The following is a 16,422-nucleotide window of genomic DNA, read 5'->3' on the forward strand; positions in this document are numbered from 1 at the left end:
GGACGCGGCTGACGCCGCCGCGAGCTCCCAGGCCGGTCCCGGGGGCGGTGCCTTGCGGGGCGGCCCCTGGGCTCCTCCCCTCTCCGCCGGCCCTTGGTCGCCCTTTGGCTGGGCAGACTCATCATCGCGGCCCAATGACTACGACACCCGACCCTTCCTGCCCAGGACCCAGAGAGAAGACCAAGAGGGAGCCCAAGGCGGCTTCATTGCTGTCGCCTCTGCCGCAGCTGCAGCAACAGCTCCCGGGGTCCACAGACACACCTGCCCACCGCAGCTTTCCCCAACGCCCGGCCCTCCAGGACGGCACCTAACAACAATCGGCATCCGCATCTGGACTTGGCTGGTGAGACACTTTGTACCGGAAGGCTCGAGACCTGGGGCCATCGAGGTCGTGGGGACCCAGGATCCAGGGAACATGGGAACCGGAGTCCCAGCCTCCGAGCAGACCAGCTGTGCCAAAGGGGACCCTCAGGTTTATTGCCCTGAAGATACTGGAGGCACTGAGGATGTGCAGGTTACTGACTTCGAGATCCCTGAAAACAATCGACCCCCAAATGAGTTGGACTACAGCAATCCAGAGTGCTCTGGGCAGCTGATGGCTTCCTATGAGGGTAAAGCTAAGGGCTACCAGGTGCCTTCCTTTGGCTGGCGCATCTGCTTGGCTCATGAGTTTTCAGAGAAGAGGAAACCTTTTAATGCCAATGACGTCTCCCTAAGCAACCTGATAAAGCATCTGGGCATGGGCTTGAGGTGAGTAGATCCCATCAACTAGAGTACCATAGAGTTCCCTTTGTTGTCACACGGGAAGTCCAACAGATGTGGAAAAGGATGAGAAAGCAGGTATGTGCCTTGTCCCAGTCCGCAATCCATGCTAAGCCTGTATATTGGAATGTGAGACCAGGTCACACCTTTCTGCAACCCTTTAGTCCCAGTAACTTGTCTTTTTAGCAAGAAAGAGCAGAAACATCTAGGCCTGCAGTAGGCTTTTCCCATTTCGTATCCTTCTCTCCTACTCCTCCTTTTACAAAGACAGTTCTTTGGGGTTAGCTATATTTTGTGGCAGGGTAGGAAATGGTGCTGATACAATGTTGTTTTATGTGGGAAGGGGTGGTTCTCAGATTCCCCTGAGCAGCTGGAGTATTCCCAGTTCCTCATTTAGGCTCATCACACTTCAGTCCAACACCCAACACCCTTTCGTTCCCAGGGAGCGGGTGGAGAGCCTGCCTGCTCTCTCAACCCTAAGGAGAGGGTGATGTGAGGTGCTTTTCACTCTCCGCTGAGAGAGGCAGGCCCTGACAGAAAAAGCAGAGAAGACCTCAGATCAGAGAGGTACTGCTCTAGGTGTGTCCCCAGAGCTCTTAGCAAATAGCCTCCCAGAGCCTGCCCTGGTGGCCACCTCCCCCTGCACTCCCTCCCCAGGGATTGCAGACACCCCAAGAGCTCATTCTGGGCTGTGGAACTCCTCTAGTTCCCCCCAGATCCGCATCGAGTAAAAAACTAGTGACGAGGATCTGAGACCTACTAACAAGACCAGGTGGATGAGAGGACAAAAAACATCACTCTGATGTCATCCTGAATCAGTCCACACAGTAAATACAGAGCCAGGAAGGGAGGCATACAGGTTGGGAAACCCAGCCTTGATAGCCTCTAAAGGGATCCTTACCTGTCTCAGTCAGTGCTGTGGGGCTGGGGTACAGGGTTCATTTACCTAACCCTAGCCCTAGGCAGTAGAGCCTGGTGCTGCCTAGGTATCCTACTCCTCTGCTAGTACTTGTGGGTGGCTGGTCCCAGAGGACAATCATCCCTCCTGGCTGCTTCAGAAACTGACCCAGCCCAGCCTTGACCCCCAAAACCTTTGGGTCAAAATGGGATCTAGGGCTAGAGTGCCAAGAGAAGCCCATTGGGGTGCAAGTGATGGGGGCACTGATGTCAAGAACAGGTGGGTATCCTAGTCCCTCTTGCCCTATGTATGAGCTGAGTCATGGAGGCCTGCCCCTACTCAGCCCCCTGGACCTTGGCTTCTCATACCAGGATAGGGTGGGGCACTGACATGGGGCTTTTGGAATGGGATGAGGTCTTGAGGAAAAAAGCAGGGGTGAGCTGAGAAAGAATTCTGAATGATAATTCTTAAGCTGGGGCTGAAATTAAGGAGACAGCCAAATAGGTCAAGGATGGCCAGCTACTAAATTAAGGGAGTGGGAGAAAGGCAGACCCTAAGAGAGGTGAACTGAGGGCACTGTAACCAGGGGCTCCAGGAAGACAGTTCTCTCGGCCTCAGTGTGGTGAGAACTCAATTTTGATAGCTCTGCCTTTCAGACAGAGTCCATTCACTCAACAAGATTTATTGAGAAGATTTGCAGCGACATCTTTGTTTCCTACAAGCAGCTACAAAGTAGTTGAAATTACCTTATGTATACTGTTTTCTTTCTAAAAAAATTAAAATGTATTGAGTGCCAGTTCTGTGCTAGATGCTCCTTTGTTCTGCCTCTCCTCGCATCTTGCATTTCTCCCTCGTTGCCCTAATTCCCACTGCACTCTCGTTCCCTTCACCAATCCTTTCTGGCCTCTAGTTTCAAAGTCCAGTTTCCTTTAAAGTGGCAGGGAGGATCTTCTGCCTTCCCATCATCTCTTCCTTTGTCTTCCCTCCCTTTCCTTCTACCCCTGGAAGGTACCCTCCCTGGTCTTTAAGCACATTTCTCCTCCCCTTGCGCCTGTCCTGGTTCATCTCTCTTATGTCGCACTGCACACTCCCAGCAAACTCGGCAACTGTGTATCGACTGCAGGCTGTGTGCTATGCCTTGTACTTGAAGCTGTGGGTAATTATCAGCCAGTCTTCCTCACTGTACCTTTCCGCAAGGAACTGAAATCTTTGTCAGACTCACATGAGGAGCAATGAAATTACGAGACAGCGTCTGATTGGGGATTGAGATACTGCATTTACAGGTGAAGGACATAGCTGACGCAGGTATGCCACTTTATGGCTTTCCTGTCTATTATGTCATTTGCTTTTTCAATCATACCATGTAGCATATAGTAGGTAGGTAGGGCGGAGATATCCCCCCATTTTGCAAGAAACAGGCTCAGAAGGGTTACTTACACAATCATGCGGTTACTAGCGTGCTTGAATAGTGGTATAAAATGTCTGGGTAGGGAGGAGAGTAGAACTGGGAGAGAGTCTCGCAGGGCAGGGGATGCTTAGTGAGGACCCAGCCTGAGTGGGAAGTTGTAGAAGTAAGAGTAGAAGATGGTCTAGGAGAGATGTCAGAATCATTTGCCTACGGGGCATGCTGCTGTGACAAGCCCAGGGAAGTACTGAGGTTTTTTTATAGAAGGGGGAAGGGAGGGAGAAAAAGAGGGCGGGAAACACCAATCAGTTGCCTCTCAAGCACCCCAACTGGGGACCTGGTCGGCAACCCAGGCTCGTGCCCTGACTGGGAATCAAACTAGCAACCTTTCGATTTGCAAGCTGGCACTCAATCCACTGAGCCACACCAGCCAGGGTGGAAATGTTGAGATTTTTTTTGAAGTCTTTACTGGGATATTATAAGAGAGCAGAATCACAAAGCTTACCGTTTCAATCCTGAATTTTAAATAAATAAATAAAAGGAAATGCCCTAAAATATAAACACTGGTTGTCTGTGGGTAGCATTTCCTCCCTCCCACCTGCTGTATTTCTACAAATTTTCACCTGTCATCATCAGGGCGAAAAATAATCATTTTAAAAGAAGAAAGTTATCCCACCAGCCCCTGCCTGGGGGGTAGGTTGGTGGCGGGTGTTGTAGGTCCATAACTGGACCTTCCAATACCTCAGACAAAAGCTTCTGGGGTAAAAGCCGAAGCAGTGGTGGTGGAGTTAAAGGTGAGGGAAGATCAGAAACCTGAGAAGAGGGAGGAGAAACAAAAGCAGTCCCACACTGTGAGCTGAGATGACTGGAAAGCTAAGAGGAGCCTGAACTGTAGAGAAGTTGAGAAGAGAGGTTTGGAGGCAAAGGTGTTGGATCCCCGACCGTGTAATGGGAAATCACAGCTGGTGTCCAAAAAGAGGTAGGTGATTGCACCCGGGAGGCAGTGCCCACAACCCCTTTCATTCACACTGCATCTTGCTCCGTAGGTACTTGCAGTGGTGGTACCAGAAGACTCAGGTGGAGAAAAAGAAACCTTTCATAGACCTCATCAACTCTGTACCCCTGAGGCAGATCTACGGTGAGCCTCCCTGCAGCTCTGCCCTGTTCAGCGAGGGCCCAGCTTCTCTGACCCCATCCCCTAGGGGCTTTTCTCCCAAGCTTTATTGATATAATTGATCTATAGCTTTGTTTAAGTAAAGGTGTGCAACGTGTTGATTTCATATTCCCAGGGTTTTTAGGGGATCCCTTATGGTCTAAAAAGTGGGCAACTGACTTGTTTCCCAGTCCCCATTACCCCAGTAACAATCCCCATTCTCTCTCTAGGTTGTCCCTTGGGTGGCATCGGGGGAGGCACTATCACCCGAGGCTGGAGAGGCCAGTTTTGTCGTTGGCAGCTTAATCCTGGAATGTACCAGCACCGGACGGTCATGGCTGACCAAGTAAGAGACAGGCGGTAGAGGAGAGGTCCAAGACCCCTCCCCAGGCCAGGGAGGGCCTCTTGGCTGGTGTAGGATGTGGCAGTTAGATGTGTACATGATTCAGTCCAATAATGCTTTCAAGATGCTTTCTGTGCACCTGGCCCCACGTACTCCAAGAATGAGACACAGAGCGCACTTTCCTTGGAAGAACAAACAGCCCTGGCACGTTGGTGCCCTATACTTCTCTAGTGAATGCTCCCTACCTACTTGCTGCCCCAGCTCCATGAGCTGAGCCAGTCACAGAGTACTAGCTAGTACTGTCACACAGAGTGCAGAGAATTCCCTGATCACTTAACCTGGTTGAAAAAACATGTGGTAGGACCAGAAGGGAGAACAAAGCCAGAAGTCTACAGACGGGTGGGGAAGATGCACGTAGAGTACCCACTGCTCACCTGGATTTGCCAGCCCTCAGCCAGAGGTCAACCAGAGGTCAACTCCTCTGCTGGAGGTCACTCTTCTGGAGGTCTCTTCTCTCTGGGAAGCCCCTCCTCTCCCAGACATAGATCTCTAGCCCTCTTCTCTTTTCCGAAGTTCTGCCTCTTTTCCTTCTGTTCCGTCATCACACCTGTGCCGCAGACTGCCGGAGGCACGTGATCTACCTTTCTTCATCTCTGTCTCGTGACCTCCCATTTGAGTTGTCCCCCGAGTTCCTGTTTCCTGTCTGAGGGACGACTCCAGCTTTCGGCCTGTCTTCGAAGGAGAAATGACTAGCAGACCTTCAGTCTGTTAATGAAATGCCCTTCCTAGTTAGCTACCAGCCCTGCCCAAGGTCCCAAGCTTCCTCTCTGGCTCATCCCTTACATATCCAAGGGGAATGCCTTCCAGAATCGTGACTCTACAGTCAAAGTAATTACTGCATGTTTGACACGTGCTGAGGTTTTTACATCGTATTTAATGCTTTAAGACAACCCTACAAGGTATCATTACTGTGCCCATTTACCGATGAGGAAACTAAGATCTGAAGAGAGTTACGTGGCTGGTAAATGGAAGCATTGGGATTCGGAACCAGCTCCCTCTGTGCTTAGAAGCCCATGGTCTTAACCATTATCTACTATTCAAAAAGCAAAAAACTATTATATATATATATATATATATATACACACACACACACACACACACACACACACAATAAACATATACATATATACATATACATATATACATACATACATATATATATATAAATATTTCAGGCATACTTTGAACCAGGGGAAGACATATCAGCCCCTCATAACCCTGAACCTCCAGAAGCTTACAGTTTATTAGGGGACTAGGACTTTGAGGAACCAGGGGCTGTGAGACTATCAGTGCCGAAACGAGAGGCACAGGTAATACACCGCGGGAAAGGGCACTGCTGCAGGCTTTGCCCATCCTCTCCCTACACGTGCCAACTCCACCTGACTGACTGGCACCCCCAGCTGGAGAAGGGGGGGCCTCAGGGACCTGGAGAGGCTCCCTGCCCTCAACCCACTGAGCAGACAGGGAGTCAGGACGTGAATAAACACACTGTAACGTACTACACTAGAGGCATAGGGGGTACACAGAAGAATGACTTCTTGCTTAGGAGATGGCATTTGGCTTAGGCCTTAAAGGATGGGGCGGGGGGTTCCCCAGATGGAGAATGAGCAGGAGCAAAGGCAGGGAGGGAGAAATGCAGTGTGCTCAAGGAATGGTGAGTATTCCATATGAACGGGATATAGGAGCTTCAACAGGTAATGAGTCTAATGGGCAGGGACAGGCCAGATCAGGAAGGTCTTGAAAGCCAGGTAGAGTTTAGACTCTGAGGGCCATGGGAAGTCACTGGAACATAAACCCAGACCAGCATATCTTGATTTGTCTGTAAGAAAGATCACTGTGATATCCACATGAGGGCAGACGGTAAGAGCAGAGATGGTGAGGGCCTGGGTCAGGGCAGTAAGACAACACTAATGAGAAGGGAGAAGAGGTGGGACTTGCTGGTGACTCACTGAGCTCAGCGGGAAGGGACTGGGGGGTGAGTGAGGCTGCGATGCAGGAGTGACCACTGCAGGCTCTGCGGAAGCTACTCTGAGGGGAGGGAGACCAGCTACCCCTTTCCAGCCTGTCTTCTCTCTCGGTTCAGTTCACAGTGTGCTTGCGTCGGGAAGGGCAGACTGTGTACCAGCAAGTCCTGTCTGTGGAGCGCCCAAGTGTCCTGCGCAGCTGGAACTGGGGCCTGTGTGGGTACTTTGCGTTCTACCACGCCCTCTATCCCCGAGCCTGGACCGTCTATCAGCTTCCTGGCCAGAACGTCACCCTCACCTGCCGCCAGATCACACCCATCTTGCCCCACAACTACCAGGTGCAATTCCCTGTTTCCTCCATGGCCCCCCCTTCCCTGGGTTCTGTCTCTGCTGGAACTTTCATGTGCTGGGAAAGAAGGGGTGGAGCGCGAACATCACGCTGGTTTCCCAGGACCACCGCCCGCACAGCCAGTCTGCTGTCTCCTGGTAGACAGCCTGTGTGGGAATATGGGGATATGCAAGTGGAAGACAGGAGAGTATGTTGGGAGTTATTTGAGTCAGGTCCTTGCTGTGAGGCTTGATCCTGGGAGGGGCCATGGAGGGGCTCTACTGGGACCATCTGAATCTTATCTTTTGTACCCAGGACAGCAGTCTGCCTGTAGGAGTCTTTGTGTGGGATGTGGAAAATGAAGGGGATGAAGCCCTGGATGTGTCCATCATGTTCTCCATGCGCAATGGACTGGGAGGTAGGGACGATGCCCCAGGGGGGTTGTGGAATGAACCCTTTTCTCTGGAGCGTGATGGGGAGACTGTTCGGGGATTGCTGCTGCACCATCCGACCCGTCCGAATCCCTACACGATGGCCGTGGCTGCACGACTCACGGTACGGAGCAGCCTGCCCTTCAACATGCCTTAACCCCCGAACCCCGACCCCGGGCCCGGCCCCTGAGCTCACCCCATCCCACCATGGTCTCCTCATTTCTTAAACTCCAGAGTCCCACTCTCCCCACAGTCCTTAAGCCTCTGGAACTTGGAGGAGGTTGGAATATGTGATAAGAGTGAGAGAGTGTTTGCTGGAAGCCAACATACCTGAGAGTTTCCCCTCACAATCTTTGGCCCCTTAACAGGAAGATACGACGGTAACTTATGCCACAGCTTTTGACCCTGATGGCACTGGGCAGCAGGTGTGGCAGGATCTACTTCAGGATGGACAGCTGGACTCCCCTACTGGTGATGGGGGGGTCTCACAGGGAGGTGGCGGGAAGAGAGGTTGCCCCTGTCTGGGGAGCAGGGTGGGAGGCCTGGTAATGAATGGGCCTTGGTCCTAAGTTGTGGATCCCTAGGGCTGAAGGGGTCGCCTGTGCTGATTCCCCTCGTGTCCTCAGGTCCGAGCACCCCCTCACAGAAAGGGGTAGGCATCGCTGGGGCTGTGTGCGTTATGGGTAAGCTGCCACCTCGAGGCCGGTGCCGCCTGGAGTTCTCACTGGCATGGGACATGCCCAGAATCATGTTTGGAGCCAAGGGTCAGGTCTACTGCAGGTGAGGGGACCAAGAGTGTGCAGGGATCGAAGGTGCTAGGGCTCTGACCTGGCACCGATGTGTCCATCTTTCCTTCTCTTCACCCCAGGCGTTACACAAGGTTCTTTGGCTCAGATGGCGACGCAGCACCCGCTCTCAGCCACTACGCACTGTGCCGATATGCAGACTGGGAGGAGAGGATCTTGGCTTGGCAGAGCTCAGTATTGGACAACAGGTGCCAGCAGGGCCCACCTCCCACCCTTCTCCCAGGCCTTCTCTACACCCACCAAGTCAGCAGACTTGAGCTGGGATTCACTGGGTGCCCCCACTCTACTGAACACAAGTCTTTCCTGGGAGGTCCACACTCGCTAGACCATTCTCTCCTGGCTCCCCAGGTCCTTGCCGGCATGGTACAAATCTGCGCTCTTCAACGAACTGTACTTCCTGGCCGATGGAGGCACAATATGGCTGGAAGTTCCAGAGGACTCCCTACCAGAGGAGCTGGCAGGAAGCATGCGTCGACTCCGCCCCACCCTTATGGAGTATGGTCGATTTGGCTACCTTGAAGGTACGGGGGCGTGTGGGCTACAGTGTGGCAGGGCGTATCTAAGGCCAGTTAGTGCCTTACCACCAGGCAGGATGGTAAGTTTATTGGTTGGGGTAAGGGGTAACCGGCAGGTGTGGAGTATGACAGTGTCCCACACCCAGTTCTAGAGGACAAGCTAGGTAGGATGGGGAACCTGAAGGGGAAGCAGGGATTCTGGCAACACTGTTGTCTCCCTTATTCCTCCAGGTCAGGAATACCGAATGTATAACACATACGATGTCCACTTCTATGCCTCCTTTGCCCTCATCATGCTGTGGCCCAAACTCGAGCTCAGCCTGCAGTATGACATGGGTGAGGGTCTCTTTTGTGCCTCTTCTGCCCTCTTTAACTCCCTACACTCCTGAACCTTTGTGGGCCCTGAGACATCCCCCTAAACATACCTACATCCTGTTTATGGGTTCCCTTCTGGGGTCACACACTGCCCTGCATCATCCCAAGCCTGCCGGTTTTCTGCCCCACCCTCAACTTGTCTGTCTGCTCCTCCAGCTCTGGCCACACTCAGGGAAGACCTGACAGGGCGCCGGTACCTGATGAGCGGGGTCATGGCACCTGTGAAAAGGAGGAACGTCATCCCCCATGATATTGGGGACCCAGGTAAAAGTCCTTCCACCTCAAGGTCAGTTCCCCACCTCAACTTTTGCACCCCCTGCCCTACCCACCAATGCAAATGAACCAGGCCCCCTTCCCTCCCACAGACGACGAGCCGTGGCTCCGGGTCAATGCATATATGATCCACGACACTGCTGACTGGAAGGACCTGAATCTGAAGTTTGTGCTGCAGGTTTATCGGGACTATTACCTGACTGGTGACCAGGGCTTCCTGAGGGACATGTGGCCTGTGTGTCTGGTAAGGGATGCATGTACAGTAGCCAGTGCATGGCTGGTGTTTGGGGAGAACTAGCTGGTCATTGTGTTTACTTAGAATTTCCGTCTTTGTTATCTTGGTCCCTCCCTAGGCCGTGATGGAGTCTGAAATGAAGTTTGACAAGGACCAAGATGGACTCATCGAAAATGGAGGCTATGCAGACCAGACCTATGATGCATGGGTCACCACAGGCCCCAGGTTAGGGGGGTAGGGATTTCCAGGGGGCCTGCGGTAGGGAACTAAACACAAAAGGACTGTAGGCTCGAGGAAGAGACTCACGGCCTGTTTGGAGCCGCCAGTCTGACCACTAAACCCATTACCCTGATCAGTGCTTACTGTGGAGGACTGTGGCTGGCAGCTGTGGCTGTGATGGTCCAGATGGCTGCTCTGTGTGGGGCACAGGACATCCGAGATAAGTTTGCATCCATCCTTAGCCGGGGCAAAGAAGCCTATGAGAGACTGTTGTGGAATGGTGAGTTGGGGGGGGTCCCAGGAGTCTTAAAGTTGCTGAGCGGACACAGGAGCCTCACGTTGCCCTTCCTCTGCTGCAGGCCGCTATTACAACTACGACTGCAGCTCTCAGCCTCAGTCCTGTAGCATCATGTCTGACCAGTGTGCTGGCCAGTGGTTCCTGAGGGCCAGTGGCCTAGGATATGGAGACAGTGAGGTAAGAGAGACTAGATGGAGGAGCTAGAGGTGGGTTTTTCTTGGTGGTACAAAGTAAGTTTAAAAGATCGTGTTTCTGCCTTTGCTCCTCTAGGTATTTCCTACACCACATGTGGTCCGTGCTCTCCAAACGATCTTCGAGTTCAATGTCCAGGCCTTTGCAGGAGGGGCCATGGGGGCTGTGAATGGGATGCAGCCCCATGGTGTCCCTGATAGATCCAGTGTCCAGTCTGATGAAGTCTGGGTGGGCGTGGTCTACGGGCTGGCAGCCACCATGATCCAGGAGGTAATGTGCTGCCTTCCCCAAGCACACTGGCCCAGCACACTTCCTCAGCCCTCAAGCATTTGCACTGTCTAACCTAGTGCCATCTTAGGCACCGAGAAAGTCTCCCTCTTTTCCCTGCTTGCATTCCTCTCCTGCCTTCAGTTTCTGCCTGATAGTTAAGTTTGTCTTTTCCATTAGCTGGGAACTGCATGAGGGCAGGGACCTTATTGCCTCCACCTGTCCAGCTCAAGAGGCCATTCAGGGGTTGCCAACTAATGTGACTACCATCTCTCTCTACAGGGCCTGACTTGGGAGGGCTTCCAGACAGCTGAAGGCTGCTACCGTACTGTGTGGGAGCGCCTGGGCCTGGCCTTCCAAACCCCCGAGGCATACTGCCAACAGCGAGTGTTCCGCTCCCTGGCCTACATGCGGCCACTGAGCATCTGGGCCATGCAGCTGGCCCTGCAGCAGCAGCATAAAAAGGTCTCCAGACCAATAGCCAAACAGGGCAAAGGACTAAGTACAGGATCTAAATTGGGACCAAATGAAGCCATGGCAAACCCAAGCCCACAGTGAGCCCTCCACACTATGGGAGGGAGGTGCTAACAGCCCAGCCTCCAGCCTGGCCTTTGCTCCTCCCCCACACTACTACTCTCCTGCAACCCTGAGCCACCTGGACAATCATGCCTCTCCCCCTCTCCCCACCCTGCCATGCCAGTAAAGGGACTGAGGGGGATCCAAGCATCGGAATCACTTATTTATTTCCTCACCCCGTCCCCTCACTGCATGAAATTTTCAAGACCAGTTGACTCCCCCAGGCCCATCATTCATGGGGTGATAGACATACAGGGGTACAAATAAAAGATCCAGAAAGCCAGTAAGTGTGGTGTGTTTGAGCCCTCGGGGTTCCCGAGCCCTCGGACTTCTGACAGGGCAGAGAGGCTAAGACCAGCCCTCTCCCACTCCTTTTCACTCGGATACCACCCTAACCTGAGTATCTGCCTTGCAAGATAATGGATATGGGTCTGTGGGCAGGGAGCCACCCCCCCTCTCTTGTGAGATTTGCATGCAGGGGAAAGAGGGGACCTGGGCAGGGGAACTGTGAGAAAAGGTCAGGGAGCCGCAACTTCAGGGGAGGCTCTGTGCCCGGAGCCCGAGGCATATAGAAGAGCAGGCAGCAAGAGTTGCCAGGAGCCTGGAGCTCATGGTCTGAGCTATCCCTTGGTACTTCCGACTGCAGGGCAGGCAGCTCCAGCTGGTGAGGGAGGGCACGAAGCTGGCGAGATAACACTGAGGAAACAAAGACTCTTCAGAGGCTGGCCTGGCTGCTCCCCCTAGTCCACCCTTAATAGTATCCTCAAGCCTCTCACCTCCATGCTCAGCTGGCAGGCTCCCCCTTGTGTCAGAGGAGTACATAGCAGGTACGAAGACGAGACACAGGGAGAACAGGAGGACCTGGAGCATGGGAAAAGGAAATGAGAAAGCTCTGGAATGTACCCATCCCCTTGCCTGCGATCGATCTTTACTTCAATCACCATCCTCACCAGGACACAGGTGCTGCTGCTGCTGGTTTTGTTTGCTATCTGAATGACCATGGCCTGGAGCCGCCTCAACTGATCCAGGAGGGACCTAGGAGAAGAAGGGACAGTGAGCAGCCCCTGGCCTGGCACCCTGAGATACAATGAAATCTTTTTAAGGCCAGCTCTCTATCTGTGCACTAAATCCTCCCAAAATAATAATAATGATAATAAAATTGAACAACATGCATTTCTTTCGTATACATGAGAGACGCACACTGAGTAACTCTTTTTGTCCTACTTCTGCAAATGACTTTCTTCCTCTCTGGACAAAATGCTCAGAGTTCCTCATTAAAACAAATACACACCCCTCTGCTCTGCCTTTACATCCTTTGCAAACAGTGGTTCTGAATAGCTATGCACATAATCCTCATTTGCCAGTCTGTTCTCTACCTTCTGGCCCAACTCACTTATGTTAGGGTTCCAGCCAGACTGGACTATGCTGTGTTCTCTCTCCTTAGAACGCTCCCCATCCCTAACCCCACCCCCGCCTCCAGAAGGCTATCTACTATCAAATGTCATCTGACCCGTGACGTCTTTCTTACTCCCCCCCTTTTTTTTAGATTTTATTCTTTTAGAGGGGAAGGAGAGAGGGAGAGAAATATCAATGTCTGGTTGCCGCTCGTGTGTCCCCCACTGGAAACTGGCCTGCAACCCGGGCATGTGTCCTGACTGGGAATCAAACCGCGATCGTCTGGTTCGCAGGCCCGCGCTCAATTCACTGAGCTACACCAGGCAGGTCCCTCTGTCTTTCTTGATACTTAACCTTATCCTTAGTTACTTTCCAATTTATTCCCCATTATTGTGAGCTTTTAAGAATCAGAAACCCATTCAAGGCCAAGCACCAAACCTTGCACGTGGGCGCTACCCAGCTGGAAATCAAATGTGCAGGGAAGAGAGCTTTAAATGCTTGCAGGGGAGGCAGTGGCAGTGAGAAGGGAGTGATGTTAGAGTTGCTTACAGATTTTGTTCCTCCAGGAGCTGTACTTTGTTCTGTAGTTCCAGATTCTGGGCTGTGTATTTCAAGACCCTGAGGGAATAACGGACGTGGGGATATGGCCTGTCTCCTCCCTTCAAAGACCCACCACTTCCAGCTACTTCTGTTCCCCCACCCCAGAGTCCTTCTCCCTCATACCTGCTCTCTAAAACTCCCAAATACACCTTCTTCTTCCTGCGGCTCTCTTGAGCTGACTTTTTATTTCGAATCTTCCTTCGCACTCGTTTCAAAACTTGTTTCTCCATCTGACAGAACACACAAAAAAAAGGTATATCAGAAGAACACTGGACCAGGGAGGTGGGAGGCAACCAAGCTCAATCACCTTACCAATGCAGGAACCCCTTGTACAACAGACAGTTGGCATCCTGGCTGGATGCCTCCCAGGATCAGGTGTTAATGCACTCACAAGCCAGATCACCTTTAATAACTTTATTAATTAAAAACCTTCCATATCCTGAGCCAACATCTGCTTCTACAATTTCTATCATTAATCTTACCTAGTACCTAATCTGTGGGGCCATACAGAACAAATTAAATGGTCCTTTGCTATTTTAAGGACCTCAACATTTCCTTTGCTAATCTGGGCAAAAATTTTAACTCATCTCCTCAGGATGGACTGCATCCTTTTAATACCTGCCAAATATCTGGGCTCAAAACTGGACACTAAGATGTGGTCTGGTGTCCATGTCTTCTAATACAGAGGAGAAGATGACAGTCACTGCCCTTCTGTCAACCTCTGTTGATAAAGCCAAACCCCATTCACTTTCTTAGTAGCCACACCACACTGCTAACTCATACTTTTAAGAAACTGAAATTCTCTTTAACGTTCCTATCAGTGAACAGTGATTTCATCACAGTACCACAATATCACACTTGTAAAGTTGTCACTCATCGCTTGCATCTTAAAACTCACTTATTCTTGTGTTACTACTTAGTCCAGCCTAAAAACTTAATTCTACCTTCCAGCTATAGGGGGGTTACCATGAAGCCAGCGAAGTCTTAAGTGTCAGCGCCCCTTGCTTGCAGTCCTTTCTGTGTCCCTATACTGATGCACAGATAATTCTGAATTCTTAGAACACCAAAATCCGTGTAAGTCCCACAAAACTAGGATCTGCTCCTACATCTAGAATATTAACCATACCTCTCAGCTTCCCAGTAGCAGCAAATTTGCTACATTTCTCACTCCAGTCCTTTTCAAGTTACTAATAAAATGAACAAAACTGGTGATCCACAAGACAGCAGAGCAGCCTCCCCTGCAGGCGCAGAGCTGTACAGCTTTGCAAAGACCCTGAAGGGTAAGAGTATCACCCTGAGGTTCAGCCCAGTGACACCACTGAGAAGGTCAAAGCTAAAATCCAAGACAAGGACAACATCCCACCTGACCAACAGTGTCTTATTTTTACAGGAAAACAGCCAGAGGATGGCCACAGTCTCTTAGGCTACAACATTCAGAAAGAGCCCACACTGCCCTTAGTGCTTCGTCTGAGGGTTGGCATTATCAAGCCCTCCCATGGCCAGTTTACCTGGATGTACAACTGATGACGAGATTAACTGCTCCAAGTGTTACACCACCTGCACCTCTGCACTGTTGACTGCCACAAGAAGTGTGGCCACACTAACAGCCTGCGTCCCAAGGTTAAGTAAAGCCCCTCCACCACCCCCCTCAGCCATAGGGCAGCCTTCGGGCTGAACTCCAGGACCCTGGGGCCTCAATAAAGTTTCCTTCATTGACGAGAACAGTAAAAGAAAAGAAAAGAAAACAAAACAAAACAAAAAAAACAGAAAAGGCCCACTTGGAACTCACAACCCCCCCCCCCCCCCCGACTAACTTTTGCTCAACCAATAGAAGTCTTACCTTAGTGAGAGGAAGTGTTCCAGGCAGAGTAAGCCCCTCCTGCTCCAACAGCTTCTTCTCCTCATCTGTCAGTGTAAGGCTAACAATCTCCTGGGGTTACGAAAGGTGGGCAGCAAAGTTTCAAGGGGATGTTAGAGAGGAATGAGGAATCCAACCCTTACTCCTGCAATGTGGGAATAATCCTCCCATAAATCGAGTTAAGTACCTGCTCTGCTGGCTCTTCCACATGCAGTGGAGTCATCTGGGTCTCCCCTTTTCCACAGATCCCACCATCTGCAAAAGGGAAAGTGAATAACCAGGCCCGTGAGCCCTCTTCTTCCCCTCAAACTTCACTATCTCCTACTCACCTAGATCTATGGAAACATGTTCTTGCGGGAGAGAGTAGTTGTGATCATGGTGGACAAGGTGGGGGTTAGAGTTGCTGAGAATGTTCAACGATGCTGGAGGACTTGGCAGAGAGCTCAGGAAATCCTCTATGTCCCAGTCGCTCAGGGCCTTCACAGGATTGAAATTAACAGCCCTAGACCTGTCACCACCTCCTGCCTCCCCGACTGAGACCCCACCCACCTCGGAAAGTGGCAACTCCCAGTCCAGTGGAGCCTCCAACACCTCGTCGGGCACCGCCCCCAAACCTCCACTTTCCTCTAGCAAGAAGCCCAGCAGGTCCTGATCACCAGGGTCCAAAGCCAACTCCATTAGGACATCTATGGAAAGAATGGGCAGAAACAGAAGAGTTCCCCCCTTCGTCTGGCCCCAACCCTGAATCCCATGCACGACCTCCACCGACTAGCAGTCAGCCCCACCTATCCACTAGTTCCTCTCCAGCCGGCTTTCCCTGTAGCTACTAGTCGTTCTCAAACCTGGACCCCCCTCTCAGGCTCAATTCTCCGCAGTTTCCAACACAACGGAAGTGACGCACCTACCCCCAAAGCATTCCGGGACTTGGAGTTCCCCGTAGTGCGGAAGTGGCCTTGGTTCTGCGCCACGTCCCGGGAGCTACACAAATAGAGGGGACGTCCCTGCTACGTCCTTACACCCCAGGGCGGTCATTCTGGGGCACCCGCTCCGCCTTCGCCCCAAGCTAGGAAAAAGAATCAGAGACTAAAAAGGAACTCCAACCCCGGCTGGTGTAGCTCAGTGTATTGAGCGCCGGATCGCCAGCCTAAGCGTCACCGATTTGAATCCCCGTCTAGGGCACGTGCCTGGGTTGCGGGCCAGGTCCCCAGCAGGGGGCCCACGAGAGGCAAACATACATTGATGTTTCCCTTTCCTCCCTTCCTTTTACATACATACATACATACACACATACATACATACATAAAGTGAAAACTCTTTTTAAAAAGGGAACTCGAGCGCAGTTCCAGCCTTTTTGCGGGATCGCGCCACACCTTTGCTTCCAGCCAGCTAGGGGCTTCGAGTTTTTGGCTGTCTCCTGAGCAACGAGAGCTGAGGCCAGAGCAGCTTCCGGCTGTCCCCGCAACCCTAGA

At 51.8% G+C, this 16,422-nt stretch overlaps 2 protein-coding genes across 7 annotated transcripts; one reads left to right on the top strand and one right to left on the bottom strand.

Moving 5' to 3' along the window:
* Positions 1 to 2: 2 nt before the first annotated feature.
* Positions 3 to 11,383, top strand: GBA2 (glucosylceramidase beta 2). The gene is made up of 17 exons (XM_037144486.2): positions 3 to 750; positions 4,112 to 4,203; positions 4,449 to 4,564; positions 6,705 to 6,923; positions 7,229 to 7,468; positions 7,713 to 7,815; positions 7,971 to 8,124; positions 8,213 to 8,338; positions 8,499 to 8,671; positions 8,897 to 9,001; positions 9,197 to 9,304; positions 9,406 to 9,557; positions 9,667 to 9,773; positions 9,905 to 10,047; positions 10,127 to 10,242; positions 10,336 to 10,527; positions 10,807 to 11,383. The coding sequence occupies exons 1-17, from the start codon at positions 416 to 418 to the stop codon at positions 11,080 to 11,082; spliced, it is 2,757 nt and encodes a 918-aa protein (XP_037000381.2). The 5' UTR covers positions 3 to 415; the 3' UTR covers positions 11,083 to 11,383.
* Positions 11,384 to 11,491: 108 nt separating this feature from the next.
* CREB3 (cAMP responsive element binding protein 3) lies at positions 11,492 to 16,399 on the bottom strand. 6 transcript variants are annotated; one of them, XM_037144493.2, is made up of 10 exons: positions 15,739 to 15,849; positions 15,503 to 15,639; positions 15,283 to 15,430; positions 15,141 to 15,208; positions 14,936 to 15,025; positions 13,219 to 13,325; positions 13,045 to 13,113; positions 12,051 to 12,135; positions 11,877 to 11,961; positions 11,492 to 11,796 (listed from the first exon to the last, which is right to left on the bottom strand). In XM_037144493.2, the coding sequence occupies exons 2-10, from the start codon at positions 15,629 to 15,631 to the stop codon at positions 11,492 to 11,494; spliced, it is 1,086 nt and encodes a 361-aa protein (XP_037000388.2). In that variant the 5' UTR covers positions 15,632 to 15,639; positions 15,739 to 15,849. The 6 variants fall into 6 exon arrangements, with proteins under 6 accessions (XP_037000388.2, XP_053512350.1, XP_053512348.1 ...); XM_053656375.1 differs by lacking the exon at positions 15,739 to 15,849 and adding an exon at positions 16,324 to 16,399 and having other exon boundaries at positions 15,283 to 15,639; XM_053656373.1 differs by lacking the exon at positions 15,739 to 15,849 and adding an exon at positions 16,253 to 16,359 and having other exon boundaries at positions 15,283 to 15,639.
* Between the last annotated feature and the right edge of the window lie 23 nt (positions 16,400 to 16,422).

Source organism: Artibeus jamaicensis, unplaced genomic scaffold (genome assembly GCF_021234435.1).
Source record: "Artibeus jamaicensis isolate MK-2021 breed Jamaican fruit bat unplaced genomic scaffold, CSHL_Jam_final scaffold_1964, whole genome shotgun sequence".
Classification (NCBI taxonomy): Eukaryota; Metazoa; Chordata; class Mammalia; order Chiroptera; family Phyllostomidae; genus Artibeus; species Artibeus jamaicensis.